The sequence below is a fragment of the Nelumbo lutea genome, chromosome 5 (assembly GCF_056320005.1).
Source record: "Nelumbo lutea isolate HS-2025 chromosome 5, American lotus-T2T, whole genome shotgun sequence".
In the NCBI taxonomy this organism is placed as follows: domain Eukaryota; kingdom Viridiplantae; phylum Streptophyta; class Magnoliopsida; order Proteales; family Nelumbonaceae; genus Nelumbo; species Nelumbo lutea.
In genome coordinates, this window is record NC_142688.1 from 22853309 (window position 1) to 22869262 (window position 15954).

The 15954-nt window shown below is 37.1% G+C and overlaps 1 protein-coding gene across 1 annotated transcript; it reads left to right on the forward strand.

The window, feature by feature from the left end:
* The first annotated feature begins 12809 nt into the window (after window positions 1-12809).
* On the forward strand, window positions 12810-14595 carry LOC148850977 (calcium uniporter protein 3, mitochondrial-like). The gene is made up of 2 exons (XM_088942807.1): window positions 12810-13651; window positions 13985-14595. Exons 1-2 carry the CDS (start codon window positions 12950-12952, stop codon window positions 14354-14356), a joined length of 1074 nt encoding a protein of 357 aa, XP_088798933.1. The 5' UTR covers window positions 12810-12949; the 3' UTR covers window positions 14357-14595.
* The last annotated feature ends 1359 nt before the right edge of the window (window positions 14596-15954 follow it).

Genomic DNA, 15954 nt, shown 5'->3' on the forward strand with positions numbered 1-15954 from the left:
TGATATTATTTTAAAAAATTAATATATTTTTGATTTTTTTTAAACATTATTTTATTGATTTTAAATCTCAAAAGTTGCCCTTATATGCTATTACCCCAATTTAATATCAGATTGCAGCAGCTGAATCTTCAACGGAAATTCAAAATTTGAGTTCTTCTGATGATAATTTAGGTAAGGGCAAGGGAATGTAAAGTAATTACAAAATAAGAGGACCAATAATAGGGGTTTGTGATTTGGGACATTGAGTACATACTAAACAAGCTAAGGCTGTGTTTGGAAGCGATGTAAAACGTTATCGATGAGATTTTATACTAAATTGTAAAAAAAAATTATCATTAAACTTATAAAAGCATGGAATTTTTACATTGATTTTATTGATGTAGTATGATGTAAAACTTTACTTTAAATAAAGCTTTACATTGATTTACGATATAAAATTCCACTCTCTCCAAACACTAACAAATCTAAAATGGAATAGAATTTTACATTGATCTAGATTTACATTCTATCCAAATGCCGACAAAACTAAACTGATGTAAACTTTTACATGGATTATATTTTACATCGATTTCAAATGTAGCCTAATTATCATATTTTCCTTAATAATTAACCTAATAACAACTCTATATTGAGTGAGTACTTGATTGAGATGTAGTAACCACTTATTTTTGTTCTTAACCTAATCTCGTTATATATATATATGCATGCCAATGACTGATCAAAATATTATTAGAAAAAGAAATCTGACATCAAAGTTGTCGTTATTGTGACATTAGGTATTATTGGGACATCTGATCAGAAATCTAGGAGGATACATGATTCCATCATAGTCCACTAATATTGAAAGAGATTTAATGAATTAAGTTTTACCATTGGAGGACACCTTTTGGCATCGGCTACCACAAACTGATCAAAGGTAAAAGTGACAGCACGTCATTTCCCATTACTCAAATGCTCAGCTGTTCGGGATACAGTTCATACGTTTCAGACTTCAGACAAAAATGGAGTTCCTATCATACCTAGAAGAAATTATTTGGCTCATATTTGATCATATATTTCAGACCAAAACACTTTAATAGCTGATTCCTGACCGCATATATTATACGTTGCGTGGAATTCGTTTTTACGTGGAAGAGAGATTTTTTACTCACTTTTTTTATCCATTCTGTTCGTCTTGAGTTGGAGTCACACATCTCTCAATTCATAATAAAGATGTGGACTTCAAGACTGTGTTTGAAATCATGTAAAACGTTATTAGTGTAAAAGTGTACCGATAATGTTTTACACTGAACCATAAGTCATTGTTGATTTTTGAAAAACATGATGGATGAAGAATGTAAAGTTTTGCGTCAATAAAATTGATGTAGCATTTAATCGATAATCGATGTAAAACTTTACATTTGTTAGGTTTTACATCAATTATCGACGTAAAACTCTTCTCCATCCAAACGTACATAAAATTAAATTAGGGTGGAGTTTTACGTCTATCATGATCACACTCTCTTTTCAAATGCAGACAAAATCGAATTAGTATAAACTTTCATTTACACCGATTCCAAGCACAGCTTAATTCACGACAAATAGAAAGTGTGTAGGAAAAGTGAATAAAAAATCGATGACTAATAAAAACACACATTTTGCCCTTTAATCTGTCTGATTCCATAGAAGAGTTTTATAAAAGTGCAAAAGTTAACAAGTTCTAAGTTGTATACGGATCGAGGATTAGAACCAACAAAAATAAACGATGCCGGGAGCGGATTAACTGGAGACAAATACACATGTATACACCCGGCTGAACTACCTCTCACGGTTGAACGCGCTAATGTTCAATACAGTTGGGTCTCAGATAGGGTCCACGGTGAGAAATAACGTATTCAACCGTGATAGATAATTCAGCCGGGTCTGTATGATATTGTTTGTCTCCGGTTCATTCTCATTGAACGAAGCCCTAAAACATGATACCGAAAAAACTGTCCATTAAATTTGCATCATAGAAGTGGTAACCAATCGGTGGTATTTAAAGGATAGGGGTTGCTTGGTCTTTCAGCAGCTCACATGTTAAATAGCAAAATAAAGAAAGCCTTTTCTCTGTCATGTAATATACTTGTTTATCTTGCCTGGCTTTGATGGAGATTGAAGAAAATGAGGGTGGAGAAGATTGTTAAATGAGAATCTCTCCCATGGCCCAATTTGGGCATATCTCCACATAGGTGTGTCAATTGGACTGGATTAGGTCCAATCCAATCTAATAAATGTTTTGTATCAATTTGGGTCGGTCTAATTCAATATTTGGACTGTCTAATTTATTCAATTCAATGTTGGTGTCAACCTAAACCCGGTTCATTGACACATATGTTCACTTATCTTATATCAACGGATCAGATAGAGTCCGCATTTCTTGCATATTCTGATTAACGGATGCTGGGAGAACTTTAGTTTCTTTGCTTTTATTTTTTAAATATTAAAAACATTAAAATAAAAAAGAGAAAAAACCTTTTTTCCTTCACTAATGGTTATGAGATCGATTTCTCTAAGCTCTTTTTTCTACGATAGAGGAGAAACAAAGTAAAATCTGTTTTTAACATGGTTTTCGAAGCACCGTTTGACTCGGGAACCATCTAAGCAACCGGTTCCGTTTTACCTCAAACCCGATCCCTGGTCAAAAACAATTGTATCGGTCAATGACCCATTGACCTGGGCGGTTGGATCGTCAACCCGTTCAACGATTTTGGCCATTTTTTATTATTATTTTTTTAATTTTTGTTATTAGAACAGGTCGTCTATTCGAACCGGACGGTTGAACCGATGGCCAAAACGGTTCCATTTCCGGGTCATTTTTTTAAACCACGGTTTCTAATATGCAACAAAGGGCAAGCAACAGAATTTGTTCTTTATTTACATCATTGCATGTTTCGTCTCTCCATTTTCTTCTACAACCGGAGAAGCAACGAGATCACCAATACCTTTCCGTGCAAAATACCTTGAAACAGTGTGTCTCCTCTGGTGGAAGCAAAATCTAGGCTGAACTTTCCAAGTAACCACAACAGAGAGAACCTCCCATCACGTGGTTAAACTTTATGCTTGGTTTGGGCCTGGTCGGGTCTTCTATATTTGGCCAAGGCTATCTTTCAAAGTGCTTGTAGTCCTCCAAAACGATTAAGAAGATAAACTCTCAAACTTGCCTAAATCATTGTTGTTGTATCTTGAGTAAACCGTAGGCATCTCCTTCTTCCCATTCCATTTTTAACACTTTCAACCAATCCTCTTTGCAAAATCCTTCTCACAGCAAAAACAGAAAATATTGGTTAGAAATTTTTACATAAATTTATCTTCTTAAAAAGAAATGGCATTAAACCCCTCGAAGAAGAAGAGTGTTTTCTAATTTTTTAATATATTTTAATATTTAAAAGTAATGAAACAATACAAACGGATGCTCTCACATCCGTTATCTAGTTATTGAAATTTAATGGGTTTCTAGCAAATAAGGGCAACTTTTTGCCCTAAATATCAATGAAAAGTAATAATTTTATAAAATAACTAAAATAAGATAATTTTTAGAAAAAAATATAAAAAAAAAATAACTAAAATAAGATAACATTTCTCCCACGTAATGCAACAGTTTTTAATTGCATCATTCGACTTAAGGTTGGACCAAAGCCAAAAGAGCCTTGTCAGATAGTTGATCCAGCCACGTGGGCGAGCCCATCAGAAAGGAGCAGAGTCTCGTATCCCTTAATGCATGTCTAAATCGAATTTGATTTAGCTATTCAACGAAAACGCCTCACACTAACCTCATTGCATGTAAAAATATCTACCCACGAATAACAACATCCAAAGCACAAGTAGTACTTGTGAGATTGGTGTGTGACGCAATCGGAATTGGACCAAATCCAAACACAGTGGGCCACCTTCTTGTTAGCCTGTCTAAAAGACCGTGACGTTTGTTTGAATCATCATATTCATACCCGCCCAACAATAGCTTGGAAGCATTGTTGTAAAAAGAAGAATCAAAGCACCACCGTCCTCCACTTGTGCTGTCGTCACCTTAATATACCCTTATGAGTTTTGTCTTCCTCCATTCTCCAAGCCCATGCTTATAATGACTTTGTGAGCAAGAGGATCATTCAACATAACAATAAGCTGTTCTTCTTTTGATAATTCATAATGTGTAACAAATAATTAAGAAAAAAAAGCTTTTTCTTAAATAAATGTATATAGATTGACATGGACCAGATTAGCGTGTGCCTGGTGGACAAATCCACATACCATTTGGATTTGCTTGCTGGGTTACTTTTCCATCTACTCAGTCAGATAGCCTAATCGAATATATTTATTTATTTGTGCATGGACCTCGGAAAAATTCCCCAAATCCGATGCTGTGTATCAATATTCTTCTGTATAGTTGACATAGGATAAATGACCTGGGAAGTGAATAATTAGGATTCCAGTGATGTCCAAGCTATCAGTCCCACTCATTCTCTGCAAGCATCACCATTAATTTGTGCCTAAAATTTGATAAACAATGCCAACCACCCCGGCCCCCAGACCCGGGTATACGCCGATCCGGCTCTAACTTTGGATTATGCGGGTCCCAACTCCCACCCACAATATATAAAGCCAAATGGTATGAAAAGATGCAAGGGGCATTCCTCTTCCTTCGGAAAGTTGGTTCTCATCGCATTCCTGACATTGACTTGATAACCATCATACTCCATAATATTTGTATTTGTAGAGATACTAACTGGCTATACATTTATCGCTTAATTTGCACTTTGCAGTGTCCTATTCCTATGGCATCGTAAACCTACCGACAACTGACATTTATTTTCATTAAGCCTCTCTCTTGTAGTCTTGTGCATCTACTGAATGCACGAGGAAGAAAAAAAAAGTTCGTCTCCACTTAATATATAAAGTTCAGTGATTGGGTACATTAGGATTGCACTAAGGAGCGCCCTCTTTGACGTATATAATTGAACTAGACTAGAAAGATGGGCACTCCAGTATGATGAGCTCGTGTGGGGGGACTGAACCAACTTTGCCAAACTCCATGGCTTTGCTTTGAATGCATTAACTATATAGATATGAAAAAACAGGAAAAATAAAAAATGAGATCATCGGGTGTTATAATTATTTGGAGGGGTGCATTTCAGACTTGGAGATTCCGCATGGGATTGGACCTCTTTACCATCGTACCACGTCATCCATCTACCAAATTCCGGCCCATATAATATAATACACTTAGTGGCTTCAGTGGAGGACATCAAGAGTACTAAAAAAGGCTTGTATTTGTCTTCCGAATTCCGATACATATGTCAGGTCAGGCCCTCTCTACTTTTGGAAAGTGTAAGCACCATTCTTAGTGGGCTAACGCACAAGCCCTACCTTGCTTCCATGTGGGACTCTCGGGTTTGGGTCGTCAAGATTGATCGGATTCGGATTCGGATTAGCAGTCTCTCCTCAACCCCCCAACTTGGAATAATAATCGAGCTAATGTTGTGCTCGAGTCTGCAAGCACGAATTGTTCCATGGGATTGATTTTGTCTGCTAAAATGGCTACTACTTCCATAGGAATTGGGAAATGGGATTGCAGTAGACACTCCACTAATAAGTTGAGAGATACTCAAACCAACTCGATTCTTTCAATTGCAATTGGTTTGGATTCCGTTTTTCTGGTATGGTACGAATATATCAGAGTAAACTAGTAAATTAAGGATTCTTGGGTGAAATTCGAATTCCATGATACCCATGGCAAGGATCCTCCAAAGAGTCGGATTCATGTGTCATGTTTATTCCCTCTGCCGTCCCTGTCTCTCCCATAAGGCTAGCTAGGAAGCAGAATTTTACTTATGCACGATCAACGCAACGCTGTCCACATCCATTCTTTTGCTCTACCAATTAATACAATCCTTCATCTGCCAACTATTGAGCATGCATGGTTGCAACTGCAGGCTTTGGTTAATCACAGATTTGAATTATATGGGCAATTAATATTCTTTGCGTATCAACTACTTGTGATGACTTTCATTCATATTTTACTGATAGAATCCAGATGTCGACAACCCCCCAACCCTTTAAGAAAACAAAAAGAAAAGAAACAATGAAAGATGGCATGATCACAAGATAAAGAAAAAAAACTGTGAAGGAACTTCAGCTCTGTTTAATGGCACAGAGAGAGAGAGAGAGAGAGAGAGAGAGAGAGAGAGAGAGAGAGAGTGAGAGAGAGAGCGGAGACACACCCAACATCGCATCCAGAATTCCAAATACCTGGAATGGGAAAAATAATCCAAGCTTTACCGGTTAGACTGGCAACTCTCAAATCGAAGCACAAGCATTGTCATTTTTCTAGGTCCTGTTTGGCGTTTCTGAAATCCAACCAGTCATGGGTCCCACCAACTGTCCCTTGTACTAGATCACTCTGATTACCTTATCCGACCAACCTGCACCGTATTATCGGAATGGTAAATTTCGATTCATTTCTTTCTTAAAAAATGAAATAGAAAACAAAACACCAACTGCAGTTGCAGGTAAGGAAGTTGATTGATTTATCTTTTTTTAGAAAGAAGAAGAAGAAGAAGCAAGGAAGTTGGGACGCCACTCATTACTACACAAGTATACAAACTCCGATTTTTTATTGATTAATAAATAATATGTCGAGTTATCGACTTATCTGTAAGTACATTTTGGTTTGCAAATATATTGTTATGAATGCTACCGAACCAAATATGTTCCTATAAATAATGCAATCGTTCTTTCTTCCCTTTTTTTTTGTTTGTGTGTCCTTTCATAAAAGAGAGTAATGGAAAATTAAGATATGCCCATTTTGATCTTGTGCATTTTATAATCACAGCTTAGTTGCTTAGTTAATTAAAGTCATCCAGTCATCTGGTTTTAGTGTTATGCCGGTACCAGTCACCTAACTTCTTTTGCATACCCAAATAAACAAAAAAGCAAAGAGCATGCAACATGGATAGAACGGATGGAGATGGACTGAGACAAGTAATTAAACAGGGAAACTAAATTAGGATGGAGCAGTCAACTAATGCCATGGAAGGTTTGATCATGTCATAGTAATTGAGATATGAGCAGACACAAGACATGGATACAACGGAGGCAGAGATTGAACAGAAGGCCATGCAGTCATACTGCCAATTGAAGAACGGACCTCCTCAGCAAAGGAAGGGAACCTGCAGCTTAGCTTAGAGTAATTAGAAGTTTGACCATACCATCCACACAGAAGAGAAATACCAAAATTAAGATGAAAGGGACGGACCCATTAAGGGCCGACCGAGGCCCGAATAGAATAGACCAGTCTCTGCCTTGCTGCAGCTAGGTCTCATCATGAGACCGCTCTCTTCTTCCATGTCTCTGTCCGGCACTACAATCACTCAATCGGTTTCAGCAATGCCCAGCTCCTAGCTTCCAAGTTACAACTCATTTGGACCAACTGTTCCAACCAACGGTTGAATCCTTCAAAGTTCAAACACGACTTAATAATGTACAAATTAATGTCATTGGACACGACAGTCAGACTCCAGCTTACACTGGGTAAAGATAATAGATGGAACGGAATCTGGGGAATTAGATATAGATTTCGACTCTATATTAAATAACCCGGCCCACTGTAGCTGTAGTACCCACACGGTTCCATTTATAAATCGACCAAATTCATATAAATAAACCGAAAAAAAAAAAGTGTCTTGGTCGCTTCAATTTGGGAAGTGGGACTGCAAATGGGTCAGATTGAAATCGGAAATACTTGGATCCAAATCTTTCCAATCAGATCATACTCATCAGGTTCAGTGGTCTGTCGTTCAGAACAGACTGCCATGCCATCACATTCAAATATATATATAGTATATTAAATAATAAATTAATTGATTGAATTGGCTATGGCTAGAGAGGATCTTCTTATCAACGGCAATCTCCGGCAAACGAAAATTGAAGCCAATTGGTGAATGGTGATTGCTGCCTCGGGGCCGGCGTCGATAATGTTCTCCCCAAGGTCTTGCAATGGAGTGGGCCATAGTTTAGCCAAACCGGCTGTTAATCTTATCTCTGTAAAGATGAGATCGATGTAAACCTAACAGGGACCTCTCTTGCTATGCCACTTGTTGTCTATAAAGGATATTTAAGCTATGTTTGGTTTGAAGGAAAAGGAAGGGAAAGATATGAAAACCTTTATAAAGTTTGTATAAATTTTCCTATCTTTTCCTTCCTTTTCTTACTTTTTCTTTCAAACCAAACACAGCCTTAAAGTAAATTCAAGGCCAATATGCATGCTTTTCAAACCAAACACATCTACTGTTCCAAATATACCAGAATACAAAGCAAATTTTTTCCAAAAATCTTGGCCAACCCTTGTGGATTCTTAAATCTTCCTGTGTTCAACCATTCAAGAATTATTTCCCTATCTATCCCCATTGGGTTTTGATTTTTTAATGGTTTCTTCTACCATCGTCCTGGTTGGCTTTGGGATCAGACAATGCTTTAGAACGTGATTCACATTTTCTACTTCTCCACACAGAAATGATAGTCCGGGTGCAGTCCCGCCATTATTGATATAACAAACCACAAAGAATTTTAATATCGGAGGAAGAGGAATAACAAGTTTACTTTTTTTTTCAATTCACGGTCATCAATTTACCTATCAACAAGCTAGAGAATATGAAGTCCATTTCACCACCCAACTCACTACCTATAAAAAAACCCTTGAATTCATGCTTTTTAAAAATGACCCCGAGACGGAACAGGCAAGCGGTTCGGTTACGGGGTTGAACGGTCGGCCCATTCTAGCAAAAAGTTAAATAAATAAAAAATGGTCAAAACTGTTCGAATAGTTAATCGCCCAGGTCAGTGATTCGCTGATCAAAACCAACGGTTTTAGGCAAATTTTTTATTTTGGGGAAAACCGAAACCGATCACTTGACCGGTTCCCAGTTTTCAGTTCTAACCATCCGTTTAGTCCAGTTTTGAAAATCATGCTTGACTTAGCGAATAATCTGGTTTATTGTACGTGTTACGAACCATTTGACCCAATCATCAGTTATGGGCTTTCTATATTTTTAATTCCCTTTTTCTTCTATTTTTTGTATACTTTTAACAGTAGATATAATGAATGTATAATGGTAGATATATGCCTTTTTTTGTAAATTTTCTTAATTTTTTATATATTTTATTTTGTTTCATTTCATATTTTTATTTTTCAATTATGACATCATGGATTGATCATTTTGATCTAGATGGTTGAAAAATCTATTCCATTTTAGAGTTGGTTTTAAAATAATAATTTAATCAATCCTGAAAAAGAAAAGTTTTAAAAGGATTAGATCAACCAGTTTTAACTCTCAAATTATGAATGTCAATAAATGGCTTAGCTCAACCAAACTACAATCCTAAGGCACCTAAGCCCGACCAAAACCAACTAAATTAAGGGTATCAATGGACCAATTTTTTATTGGACCCCATCCAGTCCAAAATCAATTTGGACTGGATTGGATGGACCAACAAGATATATTGGATTGTACCAATCCGGTCCAAAACATTTATTAGATTGGATTGGACCTGGTCCATCCATAATAAATTTATATTGGATTTGATTGGATTAAGCCAATATCTAATCCATTGATATAAGATAAGAACATGGGTGTCAATGGATCAGGTTTGGGTTGAAACCTATCTAAATCAAAACGAATTTGAACTAATTGGATGGTCCAGACATTGAATTGGAACGGTGCAAAATATTCATTGGACTGGATTGGACCTAGTCCATTTATAATGGACTCACATTGAACTGGATCAAATTGGACCTAGTCCATTTATAATGGACTCACATTGGACTGGATCAGATTGGACCAAATCCAGTCCAATTGACACTTGTAAACTAAATGAAATAAGGCTGCATTTGGCATTCCTTATTTTAAGGACTTATCTCCTTTTTGTAGCTAAAATGACTCTATGAACACTGAGTTTTTAAGGGCAAAAAGAAGAAGAATCCTTAAAATAAGGAATGCCAAATGTAGCCTAGGAAATACAAAAATATGGGGTCTCAATCAAATCGGACCTTACCCATGAACAATCCCTGTTCTTAGTAAATCTATACATAAAATTCTCAATATATAACTATATCACCTATCATAGAAATTTATATGTTTCATTGTGAATATCTATCATTGGGTGTATACTCGTATTATGATCCACCAAGGTTTTTAAGACCGAATAGGACAATGAATCGGCCAAAGGTCCAGTTCTTGGGTCGAATGGTTCGATCGTTCGAACCAAACAGATAGACCGTTCTAGAAAAAAATAAAAATAATTGTCAAAACCGTTGAATGGCTTAAATGGTTCAAATACCTGAATCAGCGGCTTGCTGATGGTTTTTGACAAAATAACGGTTATAGGGTAAAATGAAACCGATCGCCTAACCAATTCCTAGTTTTTTCGGTCCAACTGGTTTTGAAAACCATGTGATCCACACAATTTTAGGTTTCACTTAAAGGAAAAGAAAACATGGTTAGAGAGAATTTATTAAGTTGTGTGGCACAATGCCACCAAATTATGGGCTATTTTGGATTAGATAGAAAATAAGAGAAGCAAAAAGTTGAGGAAAATTTCTTATTCAATTCTGTGAAATTTATTAAGAAATAGGATGTATTTGGTTTGTAAATAATGGGGTGTTATTCACCCCATTTAAGAAACCATTGTTGGGTATTTACTAAGAAACTGAGAGAACTTGAAAACTGATGCTAAACAAAACCCTTTTGTGGCCGAGAATACCGTTACTGAATGGATCCATCCTTTGAATTCCGTGCTTCCATTATAAATTATAGAAGGAGAAGCTCTTTATCATCATCATCAATATTCAAACCTTATCTCAATTACGTGGAGTCACCATGAATCCTGTTTCGCCACTACATTCTATATCCATTGTATAGCTCCAAAAATTATAGAGTTAACTTGAATGGTTGCATTTAATGTTATTTGATTATATCGACTTCTTCAATTTCTATATAATAATATGCATTAGACATACATATATTCATTGCTCATTAAACGACCCGGCTAGCAGATCTGCTCCCTACTCCCCACTTGTTAAATTGTAAGGTGAGTTGAATTTCTGGATACCAAACGTGAGGTATTTTGAAGCAGAGAAACGGGAGGGAGATGAGGACAAAGAGGCCGTAGATGCCTCTCAGTCACAACTCACAAGCCAATACTGGAATCTGAAATGTCCACTGCATGTGAGAGAAGCGGCTCAGTCGCATGTGGAGGGGAGCAGGATGCAGGAACCTTTTTCATTTATTACCTACTTATCCTCTTTTTTTTTTTTTCTTTTATTTGATGATTTGATCAAATAAAGCATCCGAAAAATTCTATTTCTATCTCCTCTTCTCTTTAATTTTTTCACTTTTATTACTCCCAGTAGCGTAGCGGAGTAGCGGGTGAAGATATTAATTATATTATTTTTTTAATACATAAATTGTTGAAATATTGAACCACCTCACCGCACACACACATGGCCATTTGACACGTGGCAACACATTTAGGCAGGCATAAATAGACGATACTCGTCAATTTTGAGCAACGGCTGGAGACAGCCGTGGTTCGGAAACGGAAAATTCACTATCGTCCAGGATTTGTTTACAAACTCATCTTTGACCACATCGCATCATAGCTGTCTGATCCCCATCACCCTATTCACTCATTTGTCAGCTCCAAAATCGGACGTTTGAAATAGAAGGAGCTGCGACACACGTGGATCGTGCAACACTGCTTCATTGTAATAACTTGCAGAAAACGGTTACTCCTAGACCCGGCAATCGGATTGGGTGGATCGGGTTCGGGTTGGGTCGATGTATTTCGGGTTGAATTTTGGGTTAGGTTGTCAAATGCTAGATCCTAGTCCTAAATGTTCGGGTTAGGATTGACCCATGGGTCAATTCGGGTCATCCTAAAAAATATTTAAATTTTAAAAATAAAAAAAATATTATATGAAAAATATCAAAATTAAAAATAATTAACCTTAAAATTTCAAATATAAAATAAAAACATGAACATTTAACAATTTAAAGAATAAATAATAAAAAGTAAAAATTAAATAGAAAAAATTAAAGAATAAAAACTTCTAATAATGCATAAATAATCCTAATTAGACTCGACAATCGAATCAGCGGATTGATCCATGACCCGACCCAATCCAATTTTTCGGATCGGGTATTTTTCACATTCGAATTGCTAAATATGAGACGCTAACCCTATTTTTTCGGGTTGGGACAACTTTTTGCCAGGTCTAGTTTCTCCTATCGTCTTAAACCTTCTTCCGCCGCTTAAAGAAACATGTTTCCCGTCTTCTGCCTACCGAAATAACAAGAACAGTTAGGAGTGTTTTCCGTCTTTAAAAAATTTTAGCGGCCTGTACGATTCCCCATACACGATTACATTTCTATTTATGATTTCTCGCGATATATGATATGATTGACGATAAATAGCAATTCATTTTCACGCTAGTCGAGATGGCACATCCCATTTTGATAAATGATAAATCAAACTTTTCTATATTGAAAAGACAAAAATACCACTGCTGTTAGTTATAAGGAAAAGCTAAAAGCCTAAAACTAAATTACCGGGGTATTTTCCATTTTTCTTGTTAATTGATGGAATATTCGATGTTTCCAATTTCTTCTCGCCTTGTCTCAAATTGGCGCGACTCATACGATATTTTCTCTTCATCCTCTTCCCTCCGTCACTCTTCATTCTCTCTCTTCCTTCGCTTTGGGACCTATATAAATGAACTCGAACGCCTCCATCGTCCATGCAATTCAAGTTCAAATAAACGAGGGATAGGCCCTCAAAGATCGGAGTTCCTGAGACTCAGAGGAAACCCACTCCACCTCCCTTTATTTATTTATTATTTTTATTCTTCTTGTTTCTACTCTTTCTCTTCTGTGCATCAATGGCGTTCAGGAAAACCCTAGCTCACCGTCTTTTCAATATAACCAAAATCTCCTCCCCTAATCTAACCCTGACACATGCCTCCGCCTCTTCTCCGTCGTTTGAATACGTGATCCCTGCCAACCCCGCCAAAACCTTCCGCCGAGATTTTTTCAGCTATCCGGATTCCGGTGAAAATGGCTTCTTCCGGAGATTTCTTCAGAAAAGAGCGATAGTTCAATCGGCAATGTCGCCAGAGTTCCTGTCTTTGCCAATCGGAGACAAGTTAATGGAGAAGCTGAGAGGAATGACCGTTAACAAGGACCGTCTTCGATTAGACGGCTTGGCTCCTCCGGCCACGAGGTCCGACTCTCGACAAGGAATTTCAATCGAAGACGCGCGAAAACTGCTCGTGTTTTCTCAGTTGGAAAAGTTGAAATCGAAATTGAGACGGATTCCCGATAGTAGTATTCCGTATTCGGAGTTTGTTCAGATCTGCATAGAAGGTTGCTCGAGTCCCGATCAGGGACGGGATTTTGCAAAGATGTTGGATCAATCTGGAGTCGTTATTGTCCTGGGAGACTCTGTCTTCCTCCGGCCAGAAGAGGTGAAATTGTTTTCATCTTTACTTTATCTTCCACCTTCTCTTTGTTCAATTAGATTTTCTCACAGGCTTGAGATCATGAACCTTTACACCAGAAAAGAAACCTCAACTCAAGACGCAATTTTGTTTTTGTTATTTTTGTCTTCTTAAACTACCGACTACCGAGTTCTGATATTCTTTTTATTATTTTTTCATGTCTTCTTTTCCACAGGAAACCCTACTTCGCCAGATCTAAAAACGTGTACAAAGGTTACATGTTTGAGACCTTAACCTTAGGTCAAAAGAACAAGAAAACTCTCACTTCTTTTAACAAGATGGATTTCTCATTGGTAACCTTTTTAGAGTAAATTGACAGACTACTCTAATCTAATATTTTTACCAAAATTTTCATCTTCAACTATTGCCTCTCCATATATTACGCGAATGGTTCCATGACTGATAATATTAGCCCACATTCTTCCCTGGCGGAGAGAACTGTGGGCTGGGCTGGGCTTTCTCATGGTCCAGACAGCTGGGTTCATGAGGCTCACTTTTTGGGAGCTCTCCTGGGACGTAATGGAGCCCATTTGTTTCTATGTCACGTCAATATACTTTATGCTGGGCTATGCCTTCTTTCTCAAGACATCGAGAGACCCTTCTTTCGAAGGATTCTTTGAGAGCCGTTTCAGCGCGAAGCAACAGCGGCTTATGAGAAACAAGAACTTTGACATGCAAAGGTTTAACGAGCTCAGGAGAGCCTGTTATCCTTCGTCGACATTGTCTTCAGAGCCGGCTTCATCGTTTGACAATTCCGAAAGGACGTTGTTGGGTGCTTTCCATCATTAATACAAGGGAAAATATATATTATATTTTGAGAGAGAGAGAGAGAGTTAAAAAATGAAGAGATACTATAGAATACATACAAAAAGAGTTTTGCTGTTTTCTTAAATTTTTTTATCAGATTTTTGTGAAAGATAGGTGAATATTACAGATTTGCCTGTGAGAAATGGTTATTTTCCCACAGCACACATCCTAACCCCTGTATTGGGAAAAAAATGCTTAATCGATATTGTGATTTACTTTCTTCACTTCTTCGTATGGTTGACATGACACAAGTTACAAAACAGGGGATAACCCGTCCTCCATGTCCCCCCAATTCGGTGAAGATGGGAACCGGATCCCAGTTTCTCCTCACAGACATGACCAACCAGTTGGCATGGCACCCTTAGTTGTGAATTGCGATGCTGTGAGTAGATTAATGAAGAGATTACATGCAAAAAGTAGATGAATTATGGGGTTAACCTTTAACTAGAATGGCTTAATTGAGACTAGTAGAGAGGCGAACTAGATGTTTTGTTTCGCAGGACTGCGTAATATGGTACAAAAGAAAGAACAGAAGCTAAACGCTTTGCTTCGGCAGTGGATTATTTGACACTCAAAATCATTAAGTGAAGTTTCAAGCCTTGGTGCCTTGGACCTTGGGTGGAGCCACTGTATTGTATTTGTATCATCATACGCTCGTGAACGGTGGCAGGCAAAGATGGATGGTCTTGAAATACTGAACAAAAATGAGAACGATGGGATGATGACGTTCCACCTGATCCCTTCTTGATTTTGATTTCAGTAGCTTTTTAGCTTTTGTTAAACTCTTTTCCACCCTTCAAATAAATAAATTAAAAACACACACACACACAAAGAGAAAGAAAAAGAACCCCCTAAATTAAATTTCTCCATTGACAACTTCAGATAAGGCATTACATAAAAGTATTAAACACTCCCAGATGTAAAAGATGCTAGCGGTTCAAGTTTCTGTCCTTCTTGCACCGAGAATAAGTACATCATACATATACACCAAATCATTCAGTCCACTTTTTGTACTACACCTAGGGAATCTGGGTCATTCCCTTGGTGTAGTATGGACTTTTGTACTGATATAGAAAAAAATTGCACATTTGCACCACTAGCATTTATCTTCTAGGTACAAATTATTTTCCCCAAGTGAAGATGTTCTTTTTCAAAAAGAGAGATTAAAAGAGGCTACTATATAATTCTTTGTGGAATGAGGTTTGCATTTGCAGGTCAAGAAGGGTGCTTCCCTGCATAACCTAATTTATCTCCACTAAAACTAGGGTCCACGGGCCATCCATCAAGTAGGGCACATTTTGGCTAGGTTAGGTTAAATCTCCAACCCCAGTATTCACCTCAGCCCTGAAAAAATAAAAGCATCCACACATTAAAAGGAATGGGACATATTTGGTCAGAATCTCCAAGCTGGGATTTCTATTTTATGGACTTTCAAATTCATTTGGGTTATGTTTGGTTTTGTCAGCATTTATTGAAAAAATGCTATCACATTAGCATCACTTAGGCATTGATGTTTAATGTATATAAAATCATTATTTGGTTTCAACATTTACCAAATAAATATTTAAAAATATAAATCT

Coding starts and splice junctions, on each gene's coding strand:
- LOC148850977 (XM_088942807.1), top strand. CDS start 12,950: ATGGCGTTCAGGAAAACCCTAGCTCACCGTCTTTTCAATATAACCAAA. Junction 13,652..13,984: donor AAACCTCAACTCAAGACGCA/ATTTTGTTTTTG, acceptor ATATTAGCCCAC/ATTCTTCCCTGGCGGAGAGA.